General features: G+C 38.3%; 1 protein-coding gene across 1 annotated transcript in view; it reads right to left on the bottom strand.

The window, feature by feature from the left end:
* LOC136882260 (dnaJ homolog subfamily C member 8) overlaps window positions 1-19,348 on the bottom strand; it is a 72,140-nt gene that overhangs the window by 49,218 nt on the left and 3,574 nt on the right. The window contains exons 3-4 of the mRNA XM_067154811.2: window positions 10,558-10,624; window positions 2,361-2,455 (exon numbers count right to left, since the gene is read on the bottom strand). Of these exons, the coding sequence (XP_067010912.1) occupies window positions 2,361-2,455; window positions 10,558-10,624 (162 nt within the window). The remainder of the gene's footprint in view (window positions 1-2,360; window positions 2,456-10,557; window positions 10,625-19,348) is intronic.

The raw sequence follows: 19,348 nt of genomic DNA, 5'->3' as shown, positions 1-19,348 counted from the left end.
GTAGGCGAGATACAACACCTCTGAGCTAAACGGCTAGATGGTTTATGAGGGCTAACCTGAAGTCTGGCTCGCATATCTTCAAGATTTTCATCAGTAAGAACCCTTTTTTTATAATGCCTTTTCCTGTTTAAGATGGATCCAGTTCTGTGTCACTTTTCAAGCAAAGCATGGACACATAGTTTTGATGGTACAGAACTTTCTGGAAATCATCTGCAATACTTCTGCACGCACCTATCATTATATATATATATTATTTTTTTTTTTTTAATATACGTTTCAACAATAAACACTTTTTGCTCAATGGTGTATTTAATTATGAGGGATAATTGTTACTGTGTACTTTATAATCAAAATCACTGAGTCTGTCAAGAAAATTACAGGTCTTGCTTTTATAAGCACAGAGCTCTACAAATGACTGAGCTTACAGGACAGATGACGGGAAAAAGAAGCTGTTGTCTTCTGGCAGGTAGCTCCTTGCTCATCCCTTCAGTGGAGGAATACAGCCTGTCCTGTCCTTCCCTGTCAGTTCGTTATGCGCACCTTGCATGAGTTTCTGTAAACTTTTGTTTGGTGGTCACTGTAAAAACAATATTGGAAATACACAGATCTTGTTTTCCAGGCTATGAGGTTGCAGTCTCATTTTGACAAGTGTCAATAAGAAAGGGCCTCATGTAGACAGTCTAAACTGACTCTTCTTGTACACATCGAGATATGCATTCACTGTGCAGTCTCGAATTCTAGAGAAACGATTCCAGGGCCAACCTCCTACTTGCTTCTCAGAAAGTGGAGCCAGACTCCGTTTAACTCATTGGGCCCGAGCCACGGAACCGTTCCGTGCTTCGTCTCGGTGGACCAAATGCCGGACCACGGAACTGTTCCGTTGTCTCATTTTACTACGTAATTCAACTTTTCCTCAAGAGATGACAGAGTGGGTTGCATTTGTAATTTGTGTAGGGATTCTTTCTTTGCAATGTTATATGCTCTTTGCTAATATATATCGATAGTGTGCTTGGTAATATTAGTTTGAAGTGGGCTATCTCTCGACTTTGAGATTTGCTTGTAAACAAGATGGCTGCCAGTATGGAACTGATATTTACCGATATATAACCACTTTTAGAAAGTAATGATGATTAGGAATGTAATTTTTTCAGTGAAAATAGTAGTAATATTAGTATTAGTGTTAGCAATGCTCCTGAAGAACAAACAGATGTGGAAATCGAAGAGGAAATGCAAAAAGAAGGCCGTGTTACAGCTCAGCAGGCGGACTGAGTACGGACCCATGATGCTAATAAAATAAAATGTTTTACTGTATTCCTTGTTCCGCAGTTTGTGGTATGAAAGCCTTTAGTTTTCATGTATATTTAAATCTTTAATGGTCTTGTAAGTAAGAAATTTCTCAAGACATGAATCGACACTATATTTCCTCCAAAATAATCCCAGCGCCAATGCAGTTTCAATCCAACAAATATGCAGGGCTCAATGGGTTAAGCGCAAGCCTATTTCCTTGTTGCTCCAGCTCTTAAACTGCTTGTCTATTCCAATCATCCCTCCACGTAAATAAACATGGAACAGGGGTGTTGTAACTGGCACATCAGTTTCCTTGTATCATCGCTACTAGTGCTATAGCAAGAGAATCGCCATTTTCAAGCAACACCATGTTAGCATATTGTTAAGATGTTAACATCAAGTTACTAAGAGCTGTCGCTTGAAGCATTGTTGTTATCGACTTGCAGAATTACCTACCCTATACAAATCAATATACTGAACTGCCTGCTTAGGGATGTCCCTACAGATCTGAGCAATCTCACATAGACTTATCTGAGAGGAATAGAAACAAAAGAGTTTCCACAAAAACAACTAATTTGCAAAGACTGACTGCAGTTTTGTCCAGATATCTTGCACAAGCTACTACCAAATAAATATATAAATAAACAAATAAATAATATGATCATACATATACCATTCACAGCTGGTACATAAACTTATCACAAATGATTTGAAAATAAAACAGAAGGATGACCTTGTTATGTTTGAGCTTATAAAAGACCACAAGAATGTACAGTTAATCACAAAATAACACAGGCAATCTATGGAACTACGAACATTTCAACTACACACACACAAAACCTCCTTCACTAATTATATTAAGTATCCAAACAACATGACCACAAGAATCCAAAAAGTATGAGAACATGAAATGGTTTAACTACTGTATTTCATCAGACTCAAGCCACACATCTTTAAAAAACCATCTGCAAACAAAGTGGCTCGAAGTTTGATCTAGAAATACAGCACTTCCAGAGTAATAAAATTTGAATGTAATTTAAAAATACGGAAATGATAAATAATTCTTTAATCACCATGTGATCCGTCCGTGCTTTAGCTTCTTCTATCACATCCAAGCATTTTGCTCTCGTCTCTTCATTTTCAAGAGTTTTCCAAGCTCTGTTTACGACTAAAACATGGCAGAAATTAAAAATTATTACCTACTGAGTCTAAATTATCCAATTATATAATTTCTATTTATTCTGAATAATTACAGTAGAACCTCGATAATTCAAAATCGGTTAATTCAAAATCCTGCCTAATTCGAAGAAGCTCTCGTTCCTGGATGTATGAGGTATGATTTTGCACGTTATTTAAATTGTTTGATTCGAAATATGGATATATCATAATTCGAAGAACAATGTCCCATTACCGAAATTCAGACCTTTAATTCAAAACTGCCTTTACGTTTTTAAAAAAATAGTATTTTACTGAATAATTTAAATTCAAAATTCATCCACGTCATGACAGAATGCATCTTCTGGAACATCCTGGGGTAGCTTTCCGTACTTCCACTCACTTCGGTGTGTATACAGTGTGCGTCATATTTGCTAAGTTTGAGTACAATTGTAATTCTATTGTATTCAGCGTTTTAAGGTATGCCACAATATCATGTACCACGAAGTGTGCAGAGAAGCAGAATCCGCAAACCCTGGCGATGCCGGCAGTTGGCGAGAAAACATGGCTCATATAATCAATATTCGTACGCACTTAACAATATTGTCAATGCCGATGAAACTGCATTGGTTTTTTTTAATGCCAAGCCCAAAACGGACTTAATGGTTTTAAAGGAGAGTAGTGCCAGCCGGAAAATCGTACAAGGGTCATTATACTGTGTTGCAATGAACACAGAAGCAAGAGACTTCCTCCCTTCGGCATAGGAAAGTTCAATAAGCCACGTTTTTTAGGGCGTCGGGCACTTTCCGTGCAAGTACAAGGCATCTAAAAAATGCAAACAGTACAATAATCCAAAAAATAAAGCATTTGCACAGGCAAGCCAGCATACTTTGTCCTTATCTTTGAATCGCGTGTGTTTTTTTCTTTTGTTGTGTGAGGTTATGTTTGCCAGTGATTTATCCAAGTGTATTATTTGAATAATGTAAATGCACTTGTTGGAAACATATCAAAAATAGTTTTTTTTTCATGGCATTTGAAAGGTTTAAGCTGTGAATCAAGATGATTGCATGCATTAATGGTCTTAGAATAATCTGCGACGTGGCAAGGGTTGGAATTTCTGAATTACGAGAGAAGTGTCATGGTGGGAAATCGTACAAGAATACTCACTGTACTGTGTTGTAATGCAGACAGAAGCGAGAGACTTTCTCCCCTCGTCATAGGGAAGTTTGATAAGCCATGATGTTTCAAGGGTATCGGGTACTTTCTGTGCAAGTACAGGACATCTAAAATGCATACAGTACAGTAAAAGAATGAATAAAGAACTTACACAGGGGAGCCAGCATAGATTTCTCCTCGTCTTTGAATCGTACTTGTTTTTTATTTTTTGTTTTTTTGTTTTCTTTTGTTGTGTTATGTTTGTCAGTGAATTATCCAAGTGCATTATTTGAATACTGTACTGTAAATGCACCTTGTCGGATACATTTTGGAAAGTTATTTTCCATGGCTTTTGAAATATTTAAACTGTGAATCAAGATTAATTGCATGTAGTAACGGGTCTTTGAATATTTTGTGATGCGGCAAGGGTTGGCATTTCTGAAGTACGAGTTGGCGGTTAATTCAAAATCAGGTAAGTCCGATTTTTGCGTCCCAACGACTTTGAATTAACGAGGTTTTACTGTATGTAATTTATGCACTAGGAAATAAACATGCAATTTGCTTAAAACAAAAACATACAATTTCATATCCATTGACTGTCTATCCTACAAGGAAGTAAAATGATATACATAAAGAGAAAATGATCATTACAACTGAACAAAAATATTTTTGTGATGAATGGTGTAGGCACAGTGTGAGAGTTTAAAATGGAAAGACCTCTCTTTTCCAGGAATTAGATATTGTGGCTACCTAACAAATGACAAGTCCACTTTCCGTTCACCAAGCAAATGATTTTGATATGTTCGTTCGAGCAATCATACCTGAAATGAAAATTAATGTTTCCAGTCATTTGACCAGGTCAGAAATGGGATGAATGAAGCCCCCATAAAGGATAGGAATTGTGCCAGCTGCCGAAGCATGTGGCGCTCCTCTGCGGCAATGATTAATGACTGACAGATGAGATTAAATGATATTGGACAGTGTTGCTGGAACGAAAGATGACAGGGAAAACCGGAGAACCCTGAGGAAATCCTGTCTCACCTCCGCTTTGTCCAGCACAAATCTCACTTGGAGTGACCGGAATTTGAACCACGGAACCCAGCGGTGGGAGTCTGCCTGAGCCATGGAGGCTCTCAGGCAATCATGGATGAAAAGAATCTGATTAACTATCATAAGAATGATATAGATGTTTATTTCCATAGGGAACCTGAAATATTTGTCCTGAATGAGTAAATTTATAATACAAATATAGTTGGTCCGTTATTGGACATTATAAATTTTCCAGCTAACTCATGCCTGCTTGCCAGCATTTCGTCCCAGTGTGCGAATTTGGGCTCATCAGTTGGTAAACAGCGCACCTACCAAGTCCAATGACTTGAATGGTAACAGCGGATAGATGGTCCAGTACAACAGATTAATCACAAATTCAATGCGGATGACCAGTGTGAACATCCAAACCATCCAGGACCACCTCCTCGCAATGAGGCACAGAAGCAACTGTCCCACTTGGGTACTGCCAATGGCAGGGTAAGAGTACATCTCCAAGCACTCAAAGCAATGGATTAGTCTTGTCAGCAGGATTTTTTTTTTACATCGCACCGACACAGACAGGTCTTAATTATTGCAGATAAATGAAGTAATCGACCTAATGAATACAATATAAAATTAGTAGTTCAACTAAGATCTAATTTAACATCAATCTATTCTTCCTTAATTTTTCACCAATATTGCTTTCATATACAAGTATTTAACAAATTATTTATAGATTTATACCAACAGATCATGAGAAATTTCAAGTGTTGTGTTACATCCTCAAGAGGTTGACTTATTTTAGTGGATATTGATATTAGATCAAACTATTTTCAAGTATTATGTTATCTATTTTTGTTATATATATGGCCAATTAGTTTTTAAAGTGTTTGAAGACCTTATGGCTGATAATGGCCTAATATCAATAGGCCGAAACTAGTACCTTTTTTTTCTTGCTAGGGGCTTTACGTCGCACCGACACAGATAGGTCTTATGGCGACGATGGGATAGGAAAGGCCTAGGAGTTGGAAGGAAGCGGCCGTGGCCTTAATTAAGGTACAGCCCCAGAATCTGCCTGGTGTGAAAATGGGAAACCATGGAAAACCATCTTCAGGGCGAAACTAGTACCATAATTATGAAAATAAACTGAAGTAATAATTTTACGTTGTACTGATAACATGGATTATCTCATTTATCTATATATATAAAATAAGGATTTGGTCTGTACATTGCTCAGAATTTAAAAAGGATGGTATTTCTGTATCAGTCATGTCCACAGTAACAAGGAATGCACTTTTTAATTTTCCGTAATTTCTGTCTGTCTGTATGTATGTACACGCATCAAGAGAAAACGGCTGAAGAGAATTTAATTAAAATCGGCATGCAAAGTCGGGGAATAAGTCGCTACAATCTAGGTCATAAATAATTTTATTCGCGCTAAGTGAAATTGTAGTTTAGGAGAAGGCTTAAAATTTCATTTTCAAATATTTGTCTTATTAGTGGTCGTATCTTAATGAAAATCGGTATGCAAAGTCGGAATAATATGTCTATATAATCCAGCCCACAAATAATTGTTTTTACGCTGTATGAAATGGAACTTTAGGGGAAGGCCTAAAATTTAATTCTCAAATATTTATGTCATTAGTGGTCATATCTTTATGAAAACTGGTACCCAAAGTCGGGGAATAAGTCGCTACAATCTAGGCTATAAATAATTGTATTCAGGCTAAAAAAATGGTAGTTTAGGGGAAGGCCACAAAATTTATATCTCATTTATATCTCAAATATTTATGTTATTAATGGTCGTATCGATAAGTACTACACAACTAAAGTTACATAGTATTAAATTTCCGATAATTTATATTTTATACATTGTTCCTGACTATGATCACAGAGATATTCATGAATTTGAATTTTTGTTACCAAGTCCATATCAGCGCTGAGTCACGAGAACATGGGTAAACAGAATTTAATGAAAATCGGTATGTAAAGACGGAGAATAAGGAACTACATTCTACGCTATAAATAATTTTATGAGACATCCTAATATCACAGAGTCGAAAGAAAACTAAATGTGAAGGCCTACAATATAGAAAGATCATATCATTTATCAACAATAACATTACATTGACCATTGTTTGTTGTGATGTGCTTTGTGTCTTCTGTTGCCACTCCCAGTACATAGGATTACTGCTGCGTACCGACTATTGTTTATTCCCTTTACGTCGCACCAACGCAGATAGATCTTACGGTGATGATGGGATAGGAAAGGGCTAGGGGCGTGAAGGAAGCGGCCTTGGCCTTAAATAAGGTACAGCCCCAGCATTTGCCTGGTGTAAAAATGAGAAACCGAGGAATATCATCTTCAGAGCTGCCGACAGTGGAGCTCGAATCCACTATCTCCTGGATGCAACCTCACAGCTGCGTGCCCCTAACCACACGGCCAACTTGCCCGGTCGTACCGAGGGTAACAGCCTGCCTGAATATTGGCAGGAAGTAGCTGAGGAGTTAGTAACCTTCTTCTTTAGCATGCCATTACTCTGGTACATAAATTTTCCGATACTACTGGTATGTAACACACTGGTTCATGATAGCATTCGAACTATTCAGTCCCTACTCTGAGGCACTGATAGGAATGAGCAGTTTGCATATTTCACGGAACAATAGCACAGGAGTGTTCACGGCTGTCTGCAGCCTGGTCATTCCAGCTCTGGAACTATGGACTGTTAGATCGGCACCGTAGTACTGTTCGTTAAAAGTGAGAAAATGTGCTTTTTCATTTTATATGATAACATTGCTTTTAATACCTACATTCCTACTGACTTGTATGTAATGACCTATGTTGACTTTAGTTAGGAAATCCACAAAGTCAGTCTTCCAGAGAATCCCGTAGCGAAGCACGGGTACATCAGCTAGTCTACAATAATTATATTGTCATCAATATGGAACATGAAAATTATAAACTTTAAAAGAGAGGTCTTATGGCAACGATGGGATAGGAAAGGGCTATGAGTGCAAAGGAAGCGGCCGTGGCCTTAATTAAGGTACAGCCCCTGTGTGAAAATGGGAAACCATGGAAAACCATCTTTAGGGCTGCCAACAGTGGGGTTCAAACCCACTATCTCCCGGATGCAAGCTCACAGCTGCGCACCCCTTACCGCAGGGCCAACTCGCCCGGTCAGCAGGATACACTTCAGGCTGGAAGTGATAGCATCATCATATGGATGAAGCAGGACCCGTGGTACATCTGACGTCGCTCACCGATGAGCGATACATAAACCTAGTGTCAGATCATGTCCCTCCCCATTTGTTCCCCTCCAGCTCACTGCAGGAGACCTGCAAGAAAATGCACTGCTCCCGAATTATGGTTGATTGGTTCAAAGAGCACCCCATGGGCATGAGGATGCCTGCCTGGTCCCTAAGGTCACACGACTTCAATCCTACCGAGCACATCTAGGATGCTTCAAGAGCAAGGCGAGTCCTGTTGACCCTTCTCCGAACAATCTCTGTCCATTACGCGAGGTTGTGCAGTGGTTACGGAACAGTATGATCTCCCATGCTTCCGGTACCTTGCGGAATCCCTATCACACATGTCCATCACCATCAGGGTGAAAGGGAGGTGCTACAAACAACTAGCCAAGTGTGTTTAATTCAACTGATCATCAGTGAGAAGCCATTTCAAAATATAAATCAGAAATTACGTTCTAGGCTTTTAATATAGTTTTTATTTTTAAAAAAACTTTTATTATTAGTTTCAAGGAACTAATCATGAGCATGCTTACTGGTTTTCATCCATATGCAAGCTAAGAATGGTTTCGACACTTGTCTGAAATAAGGATACCCTGTAAAAAATTAGCTAAAATGTCTTTTATGCAGAAAATGCTCTTTCACTGTTGACATCTGCCACTGGAAACTACGCAAGCTGCAGAGACTTTGAAGAAAAACTATGGTGCTCTTCAAACATGCCTGTCAGAATACTGTTCATGGAGTCACTATCACCATTTTCTCCTGTATGTTCTTTCACAAACTTTTCAAGTGCAAGATATCTTTTTTACAACTTCTTTCTTGAAAGAAAGTTATATTTTGCACATATTTTCCATAAAGCGCTTTTCTTTGCACTGAAAATATTGTGATTATGTGATTTTTTTGTGAACTGCTATCAATTTTGCAATGATTTGTGGATGTATGTTGCACTTTCTTATGGATGGACTGGATTTTCTATGCATAAAATTATGTTTTAACACATTACGTGTATTGCAAGCTGTCCACTTCATAGCCGTATCGATGAGTTTAATCAACAAATTAATCTAAAAAGCCACCTAATCGATACTTTATTTCTTTTGCCTTTGGCAAACTTAAAAGTACATTAACAAACACAGTACATGTTTCGACCACTTAGTGGTCATCTTCAGCTGTATATAAAAAATCTTAGATGATAACATTTAAAAGCAAGCACATTGGATCTTAAAACTATATCCCATGGGAATTCCACGAACAATCAGACCATGTCACACCGCTATCACACTAGGTCGTGCACGAAGGCAGTTCTCCAAGGCAACGCGGATTAAACATTTGCCAGATAAGGTAAGTCAAGGCCACGCAATATCGAATACAAATATCTTCCCGTTATCTATTTAGAATTCGGAGCTTTTTACTTTTATCATATGTTATATATTAATATATTACGATCTCCTGCTGGTTACAGATCGCGAGGCAAGCTGCCCGAATCAGATCGCCATTTTGTATAACAGAAGCCACCACAGGGTTATAACAAGTTAAACGACTAACACAATTTCTTTTATCACATTCCGAAGAGCAATTCTCGGAAGTTAAACAGTCAACACGGCCTTTTTATATCACTCAAGGAAGTTATTAAATATAAACAACAAATACCTGAAGACTGGTGCATCTGACATAAACTTTCATTCAAGCACAAGTGTTTTTGAATAAGTGCCTTACCATAGACACTTTAGAATATTTTAAAGTGTGTTTATTAAAAACAAAGTGTTTAACAGCACCATAGACGCGAATTTTAATTAAGTTATTATTTTCTCACAAATGCCTGAAGATTGTTACAAACACGAACTTTTTATTCACGCCACCTAATTTTATCAAAAAGAATTTTACCATAGACGCTTTTAAATATTTTTAAATATGTTTTTCATCATTTAAGTTTTTTAAACACAATTGCAAACAATACTGTAATTTAAGTATCATTCACATAAATCTCCTTACCCCCAACCCCCCCCCCCCTTCTTCCAATTCATTTAAAGCATCTAGAACAATAGTTTTTGGATTCCCATGGGATATAGTTTTAAGATCCAATGTGCTTGCTTTTAAATGTTATCATCTAAGATTTTTTATATACAGCTGAAGATGACCACTAAGTGGTCGAAACATGTACTGTGTTTGTTAATGTATTTTTAAGTTTGCCAAAGGCAAAAGAAATAAAGTATCGATTAGGTGGCTTTTTAGATTAATTTGTTGACATTACGTGTATATCGTTAATACCAAAAATTCACACCACAAATTATAATATTTGTATCAACAGTATAATAGCTTGTAATCTGTTTTCTGCATTGCCAGCCTGCTCACATTCACTAATAGCAATTTGAATGCCTGATATGACGTACACATACATACATAAAGCATCATTATAGACCGTTACGCCTTTCAGCGTTCAGTCTGCAAGCCTTTATGAATTTACTAAACGTCGCCACAATCCTCCATCTGCAAGTAGTGCTATGAATGAATGAATGAATGAATGAATGAATAAATAAATAAATAAATAAATAAATAAATAAATAAATCAACAAACAAACAAACAAATAAATAAATAAATAAATAAATAAATAAATAGTATTACACTAATTTAGGTCATTAGTTCTTACTCTCCTAAAAAGATACACTAAAAATTCACGCTGTACTTACTTTCGAACGCTTGCTGAGCTCGATCAGGGTCATCTTGATTTTTATCTGGATGCACCAAAATGGAAAGCTAGAAAGATAAACGAATGAGAGCTGTAAAACAGTATCAAAATTCAATGAATTTCACCATAATTAAGACAAAGCAACAATATAGAAAGATGTCACCTAAAATGTCTCTTATTCACTCTCTGATACTACCTGTATTTGACTACCGTGATACTGTGTTGCCTAAAATTGCATAAGACAATAACAAGAACCTGAACCAGAGCCTGAACAGCTGCATACGAAATATCTTTAATCTGTGTTATGATGCTCATATATCACCTTGTTGTAAGGAGCTGTTGTGGCCTCTAGTGCAACAGCTCCATGAATTTGACATGATATCACTTTTACACACAAAATATTCCACTAAAACTTCCAACTATATTTTTTTTACCTTTTCCTTACCTCTCATTCTATCATGATCACAACACAAGATCCGGCTCCCCTCTTGCCGTACACATAAACCAAACTGCTGTTTACAACTGCTCCTTCATAATCTCTGCGTCCAGCTTATGAAATTCTCTTAGTAGATCCCACTAACTTGTTGGATAATTATTGAATGAATGAATGAATGAATTAGTGTAGTTACTTCATTGAAGTGTACAGAGTAAAAATGACGTACCTGGTTCACGAACTATAGGTTATATATTTACATGGCTGGAAGAAGCACAACAGATCTGATATTTGCTTTGAGGATGTTAGGAGAGAGAAACACTGGGAAAGAGGAAAAGACCTAATTGTGTTTATGGACCTTGGAAAAAGGGTATGATAAAGTTCCTAGATCAACAATTTGGAAAAGTCTTAGAAAACTTGGTGTACCGGAGTACCTTATTAGAAAGATCCAAATGCTATACACTAATTGCAAAAGCTGTGTCATATTGGAGATGGTCACTCTGAATTGTTCAATACAACCCGAGGAGTACAACAGGGAAGTTCCTTATCACCTCTTCTATTCATAGCAGTTATGGATACCATTTTAAAAGAAGTAAAAGAAAAAGGTAATAAAAATCTTCAGGCTCTGTTGTTTTCAGATGATGAGGCAATCAATATGGGATGAAACAGAGGAGGGAGTGCAAAATAATCTGAATGCATGGTGTAAGTAGTTTGATAATTATGGAATGAAATTGAATCCATCAAAAACAGTAGCAGTGAAAATCAGCAGACATAATACAAAATGCAACATAAAAATACAGAACCACCCAGCGGAAGTAGTACACCAATTCAGATATTTAGGAAGCATAATGGCTAGTAATAATAGACCTGAGATAGAAATAACAGAGTAACCAAAGGCTCTAACTTTTACAGTCCCATAAAGAACAAAAATGATCCTGTACAAGTCATATTTCATTCCCATCCTTACATATTCTCTGGAAACCTGCACACTAACATCAAAGGATTGTAGTACGATTCAAGCCTGTGAAATAAAATTTCTTAGAACTGACCTCCAAAAGACATGACTTGATCACGTGAAAAATGATGAGATCCAATCTAACCTAGGTCTAAATGCATCGATGGAGGAAAGACTTAGGTCATTCAGACTTAAATGGTTTGGGCATCTTAAACGAATGAATAAAACAAGGTTACCATGTGCTTATTTGGAAAAGAGAATAACAGGTAGAAGACCAGCTGGAAGACCAAAAAGAAGATGAATGGACCAACTGAGGGAAGACGTGGAGAGAAGAGGATTGAAATGGGAATCTGTCATGGACAACAAAATCTTTTTGAATAGGCAACTTTGGAAGACGCTTGTTTTCAGACACCCTACCCGGCTCGCTGGAAGGGCAAACCAATGATGATGATGATGATGATGATGATGATGATATTTACACGGCGGTGGTTTCGATGAGCTCACGCTACTTCACAGGCTTGGCAACACTGACATTAAACACATCTACTGAATAACACAAAACAAGATGCGAGATGCATTGCAGCTAGAAAATATTGATCTGGACAAGACCATTGCTCTGGATAGGTTAGGACTGAAAAAACCAATGGTCTGGGGGCAAGTAAAGGCTGTCTGAGGATGTAAGCTGCAAAGTGGCTAACGGGCTTCTAGTATTCCTGGAGTCCTGCTAAAATGTGACAAAAAGAACAGTTACAGGTGCATGCCATGACGATTTAAAACAGTGCGGTTTTCTTATTTTCAACTAAAGTGGCAGCCTTGCAGCAACACATGATGTATAAGCTCTATGAGATACAATAGACAACTTGTCTTGATGACAGCTGACACAAGATGGCCAACAGCAACACAGAAAATGGTTGCAAATATCAGATTTACAAAGTCTCAGTTTTAATTCTTCTATATAAGAAAGAAAGAATAGGGGCAGGTTGGTGGGTCCCTGGGAAGCACCGGGGAAGGATCTCTCCAGTCTGCTACTTCAGGTATCGTAACGCATTATTTTTAAAGGATTGCAACATCCAAACTCGGTATTGAAGCACCATCATGTACATTAATTACCATTTTATAATGACAGATTTTCCTATTATCATTGTCAGACTCCATGACTAAATGGTTAGGGTGGTGGCCTTTGGTCCTTTGGTCAAGGGGTCCCGGGTTCGATTCCTGGCTGGGTCGGGGATTTTAACCTTCATTGGTTAATTCCGATGGCTCAGGGGCTGGGCGTGTGCCGTCTTCATCATTAGAATTCAGCGTAGGTAGGGCTTTTCGTAGGCCACACGCCATTATTATTAACATTATTATTGTTATTACTAGTACAGACAAAACGGTTTACTGCAACATCGCTTTCAACGGCGTATTGGATATAATGGTGCAATCTAACAGTCCTGTCTAAATCTAATATAAATACTGTATTTAAGAAAATTGCTTAGTACACCATCACTTATGGAATATAGTATAAAACAACTTAATTTTATCACAATGTCAGAGAAATTTACCGACTAACTTATAACGTCCAATGTTTGGAACACGTTTGGGGATTGTTGACAACAATGTAAAGCTTATTTTCAAACTCATGTTTTCAGTAGATTGTGGATTTCAAAGCATCACTGTGAAGATGTTGCAAAAGAAAGGGAAAGTAAAAGTCTCACATAACATGGCGGTTAAAAAATGGGGAAACATACATCAGCATCGCGAAGGAATTGGGGGTATCACACACAATGATTTCTACGATTTAGGACAGAGAAAACATCTCATTTATTCTCCTCAATTTCCGTTGTTGCTACTTCCTTCCTCACTTATTATTTCATATTCTGTTGACATATTATTGCTGTACGTATTATATAAACGGCGGTCGAAGGGATAGTATGTGGTCCTGTGGGTGTACTTCTTGCTGAAGGGGAGTGCACTAGCAAAACACAGGAAATGCCATTTATTCCTACCAAGTCCGATACATGCACATCCACGCCGTGGCCTCTGGGCAATGGGTACATTCCTCAAGGTACATGACTAAGTCGTGTAAGGGCAGAAAGCGAGTTCCTGACGCTTAAATGGGGACCAATCAGCTAGGGGACACAACTCTAACAGAAAACATCGGTCCTCCAGGATGGCTGGGTGTTGGAGCAAGGCTAACAACCTTGCTCCGGAAAACAAACTGTTGCGAAGCTCCAGAATATGCCTCGGAATGGTGGATTTAATAGACGATGAGCTAAGTTAAAGGTAACGGACTACACAATTGGTACATGGAATGTACGCACTCTTCTACGAGACGGAGCATTGAAAGTATTGACGCAGAAACTAGAAGTCAACTAGCAGCCATCCAAGAAACAAGATGGTCAGGAAGAGATGAGATTTGGAACACCAAAACCCACACAACATTTAGTAGTGGGAAGCCAAGGAATGCACGAGGAGGAGGAGTAGCATTTATAGTACGAAAACAAGCCAAAGATGATGTACTACAGTTTTTGGCAGTAAATGAAAGATTGGCAACACTGCGTGTTAAAATGCGATTCTATAATTTAACAATCATAAATGTATATGCACCAACGGAAGACAAGGAACAGATAGTCAAGGATCAGTTCTATGCTGAACTGGAAAGAGTGCTAGATTCAATCCCATCAAACGATGCTAAGATGATAACAAGAGACCTAAATACACAAATTGGGAAGGAGGAGATATATCAAGGAATACGGTAATAGGGATCCATAGTTTACACAACAATACAAATGATAATGGACAGAGATTGCTTGACCTTGCTACCAGCAGAAGCATGAAAGTGTTGTCAACTTGTTTCCGTCATAAAGAGGTACACAAGCAAACATGGATATCGCTGGATGGAAAGAACTGTAATCAAACAGACCATGTAGTGATGGAGAAAAGATGGGCATCCAATATCATGGATGTCAGATCATTCAGAGGAACAAGTTGTGGCTCCGACCACTTTCTAGTTAAGGCAATCTTAAGGTGCCGCATTATGAAAGCAAGGAAGGAAGGAAGGAAGGAAGGAAGGAGTGAGTAGGATAGATAGAGAACTGAAGAATAAGGAAGTATCAGAAGGATACGGGGAAAGAATGGCAGAAGTTCTGGTAGAGAAATATAATAAGGACCAAACAGCAACGGTTGAAACTAAATGGATTGCTCTGAAGGAAAGCATTAAGGCCGTGGCAAAGGACACACTAGACATTGGACCTAAAAGGAACACAAAGGAATGGTTTGATGAGGAATGTCAAAAAGCCATAGAATAAAGATATAAGGCATACCTAGAGAGACCAACAAGGTTGAAGAAACCAGAGGTTGAAAACCAGAATAAAGAAGTAAGGTATGTATGCCGAAGAAAGAAGAGAAGAAAATTAAATGAGAAAATGGCTGGAATAGTGAAGGAATTTAAAGATAATAGCTAAATGGCTTACAGAGAAATTAAGGAAGTGAAAGAAGGATTCAAGGCAAGAACAAACATGTGCAAGGACAGAGATGGACAGCTTTTGTGAGATAAAGAAGGGATCCAAGATAGATGGAAGGAATATTTCCAACACCTCCTGAACCCAGTAGAAATGGAAGGGAAAACACCAACTACCTCAAGGAATAACAATGAGACAAATGAATTGGAAGTCACAGCACCATCTATGCAAGAAGTGATAGAAGCCATACAGCAACTGAAAAACAATAAAGCACAAGGTATCGATGGAATCCCTGCAGAGTTGTGGAAATACGGAGGAACCACACTACAAGAAGCTATATATGATCTAATTGTGAGTGTGTAGTATACAGAAGAAATGCCTGAAGACTGGCGCAAAGGCATCATATGCCCAACACACAAGAAAGGGGATAAGTTGGTACGTAGCAATTATAGAGGGATCACATTGCTGTGTACAGTAGGCTATATAAGCTGTTCACCTCCATCCTGAAGAAGAGACTAGAATCCCTGGCAGAAGAAATTCTAGGAGAATACCAGGCAGGGCACTGTGAAACAAGTGCTGGAGAAGTGTTGGGAACGGGACATAGATGTGGTACAGATGTTTATCGACTTTCAACAAGCATACAACTCTACTGACAGGGATAAATTAATGGAGATATTAAGAGAGTTCAAGATACCAGAAAAGCCTGTGCGACTGGTAAAATTAACTATGAGAAATACGATGGTGGGAGTGAAAATTCAGACTGAAGTAGGCAGCTTCTTCAAAGTGAATCAGGAATTGAAGCAAGGAAGAACATCGAATCCCAAAGAAGGTAATTTTAGGAGACTTTGGAGGAAGAAGGCCTGTGGGAACGCCACATAACAGATGGGAAGATGGTGTACATCAGGACACAGCACACAACCTCAAGATCTGGAGTTGGGGAGTTGCTGCGCGAGATTGACAAGTCTGGCGGAGAGCAACTGGGGAGGCCATGACCCGAAAATGGGCCGTTGCGCCGTAGGTAAGGTAAGGTATTATATAAACAATAGAAGAAAATTCCTCTTAGTCTCACTCCACAAACACTGTATTGCAAATACATTACTTATTTCACTTATGTTCTTTGAAGTTTTAACTTATTCTGTTAATCGTGACATTTTTAGCAACAACAACAACAAAAAAGACTGGTTTGTGCAACTATCACCTATAACAACCGTTCTTTGGCAGTCCCTTCAGAATAGTTATAACTGGTTTCGACTGTATTATTGAAAATGAAAATCCACAGCCTGTTTCCAGTCATTCGACCGGGACAGGAATGGAATGAATGAAGCCCCTAACTAGCGGCAAGGATAGGAACTGCGTCGGATGCGGAAGCCTGTCGCACTCCTCTGGGGCAATGATTGATGAATGACAGATGAAATGAAAAGATATTGGAGAGTGTTGCTGGAATGAAATATGACAGGAAAAACCAGAGTACCCGGTGAAAAACCTGTCCCGCCTCTGCTTTGTCCAGCACAAATCTCACATGGAGTGAGTGGGATTTGAACCATGGAATCCAGCTGTGATAGGCCGGCACGCTGCCGCCTGTGCCACAGAGGCTCTCGACTGTATTATTATTATTTTGTGTTATTTTTATCTGTAATTATATATATATTTATGTCTTACTGTTCTAGTGGTTGAGTGTACGAAAGGGTCCCGAGCCCTAACATTGCCACAAATAAAGGATCCATGTGTGTATTATTTGCACAGTTTTTAGTGATAGATTTCTGTACGAGCTTGAGGAGTAAGGAGGGAGCTTTCCCCGGTTCTGATAATACTGCCAACTGAATGAAAATGAAATCTGAATTGAATCGATAATATGATCGATCAATATGAATTTTCTAAACCTTTATTATCTTAAGCCAACAACTGTCACACACACATTTATAACATTACATAACATTTCTTGATGCAAATATTGTTCCTAGCATGAATTCTATAGTATGGCTTTGCTGTGTAAACAACAGTACTTCTTTTTTTTTTGCTAGGGGCTTTACGTCGCACCGACACAGATAGGTCTTATGGCGACGATAACAACAGTACTAGTACGTAAAGTGTACGCCAGATGTCGCACAGCGATTCATAGTTTGTGTTTCACAGGTTGCCAATACGAATCTCAAAGATTGCCGAGGTCGACCGATTCAGCACTAGGGTGTATATCTATCTCTAAAAAGTGTGCAAGTAATATGTATGTGTGTGTGTCTCTATTTAGCACATCCGCTGCCCATATTTTGACAACTACAAACTTAAGGTTAACTTTTTAATCAAGAGCCTTTTATCCTTATTACGTAAGAAGTCTGATAACTGTGATGTTGACTGCTGTTTTAACCTTTACCACTCTAATATCAGCTGCTACTCACCAACTACTATCCGCGAAACTTTTATTGACACCTCATTTTACGGGGGTGAGGGGGCAAGACTCAACTCTTTCAGTAGAACTGACAACTGAATGGAACTGAAATCTGAATTGCATTGATAATGTGATCGATATGAGTTTTCCAAACCTTTATTATCTAAAGCCCACCTTTGCGTCACACACGCATACATGTATATAGTCTTATTGGAACATTTTTCTTCATTATCCATATATCAATCATAATGAAATAGATAGCGGCCTAGCTCTTTTTACTAGGGGTGCGTGGATCGGCAGGAAATGTTTAAATTCTCTCAGGTGTAGAAACAGATTTTCCCGTATATGCAGATCATTCAATCAACTTACTATGGGGGAAGAGCAACTACTTACTTTCTTTTTTCTCTTTCACAGCAGTCTTCTACGTCTGCTATTATTTTTCTGCCCTCCCTGTGTATAGACAGTGATATTCTTTTCCAAGTAGAAGTTCCAAGGTATTCATGTGACGTACTTGGATTTTCCTCATCCATTGCAATAGTCTTCAACAGTTCATCGTTCACCTATATTTCTTTGTTTTATTGTAAAAATAATAATAGTATTTGAAGTTTTGCGATTACACCACCAGATGTGTTAACGGCGATGCATAATCGATTCACTTTTGGTGTCATCAGTTCCCAATCCGTATCTCAAAGAAAACAGAGGTCTACTGATTCAAAACTAGGGAGCCGAAGTGTCACTAAAAATTTTGCAGATAGTAGGCTACTCATTTATTTTCAGCTAGCTCCAGCACCCTGGTCTAAATTACATAAATAAAAAAATTATGTACACATTTACATACTAGTTTCACTAAGGGATAAGTCGTGTACACGTTGTGAATAAGATTTTATTAAATTGCATAATAACATTACCCAAGTACAAAGCAACAAAAGTACCACAAACAGACCTAAACTGCTAATGAAACTACGATATGCAGCCATGACTACATTATGGAAAGAAGAACCTCTCAAGGAACACCAAACTGCGACACTACATGATAACCATCAGGAATGCTGCATTATATGCAACTGAAACGCTGACATTGGGCCAGAGAACATGCATACAATTGGAGAAGGAGGAAAGAAGAATCTTGAGACATATATGGTGCACCAAAAATAAAGGTGAAATCTGGGTACACAGATCAAGGCAGGAACTATACGAGATTATAGAACTAATCTCGAGTGTGATAAGAATTGGACATCTCATGAGGATGGATGACAGTAGGCTGACAAAAATTATATGGAATGCAACCTGCTTAACTGGAAATACGTGGATGATGGAAGTCAGAGAAGTTTGGAAGACTATTGGCACAAAGGAAAAATATCTACTGATGATAGTACAGGATAGGTCCAAATATAGAAAGCTCATGGAAGGTCACAGATGGACGGACACCAGGATCCAGATTCAGATCACAGAAGCAGAGGGAAAGAGGAGGAGTGAGAGAATGAAGAGGCATTGGAAAAAAAGAAGACATGCCGAACAAGTCACTCATGATCCTCAAGGGGCCTTAACTAACCGAATAGAATAGAACATAGGTAT

This window comes from Anabrus simplex, chromosome 10 (genome assembly GCF_040414725.1).
Source record: "Anabrus simplex isolate iqAnaSimp1 chromosome 10, ASM4041472v1, whole genome shotgun sequence".
In the NCBI taxonomy this organism is placed as follows: Eukaryota; Metazoa; Arthropoda; class Insecta; order Orthoptera; family Tettigoniidae; genus Anabrus; species Anabrus simplex.
This window is presented reverse-complemented; position numbering and strand designations above follow the sequence as displayed.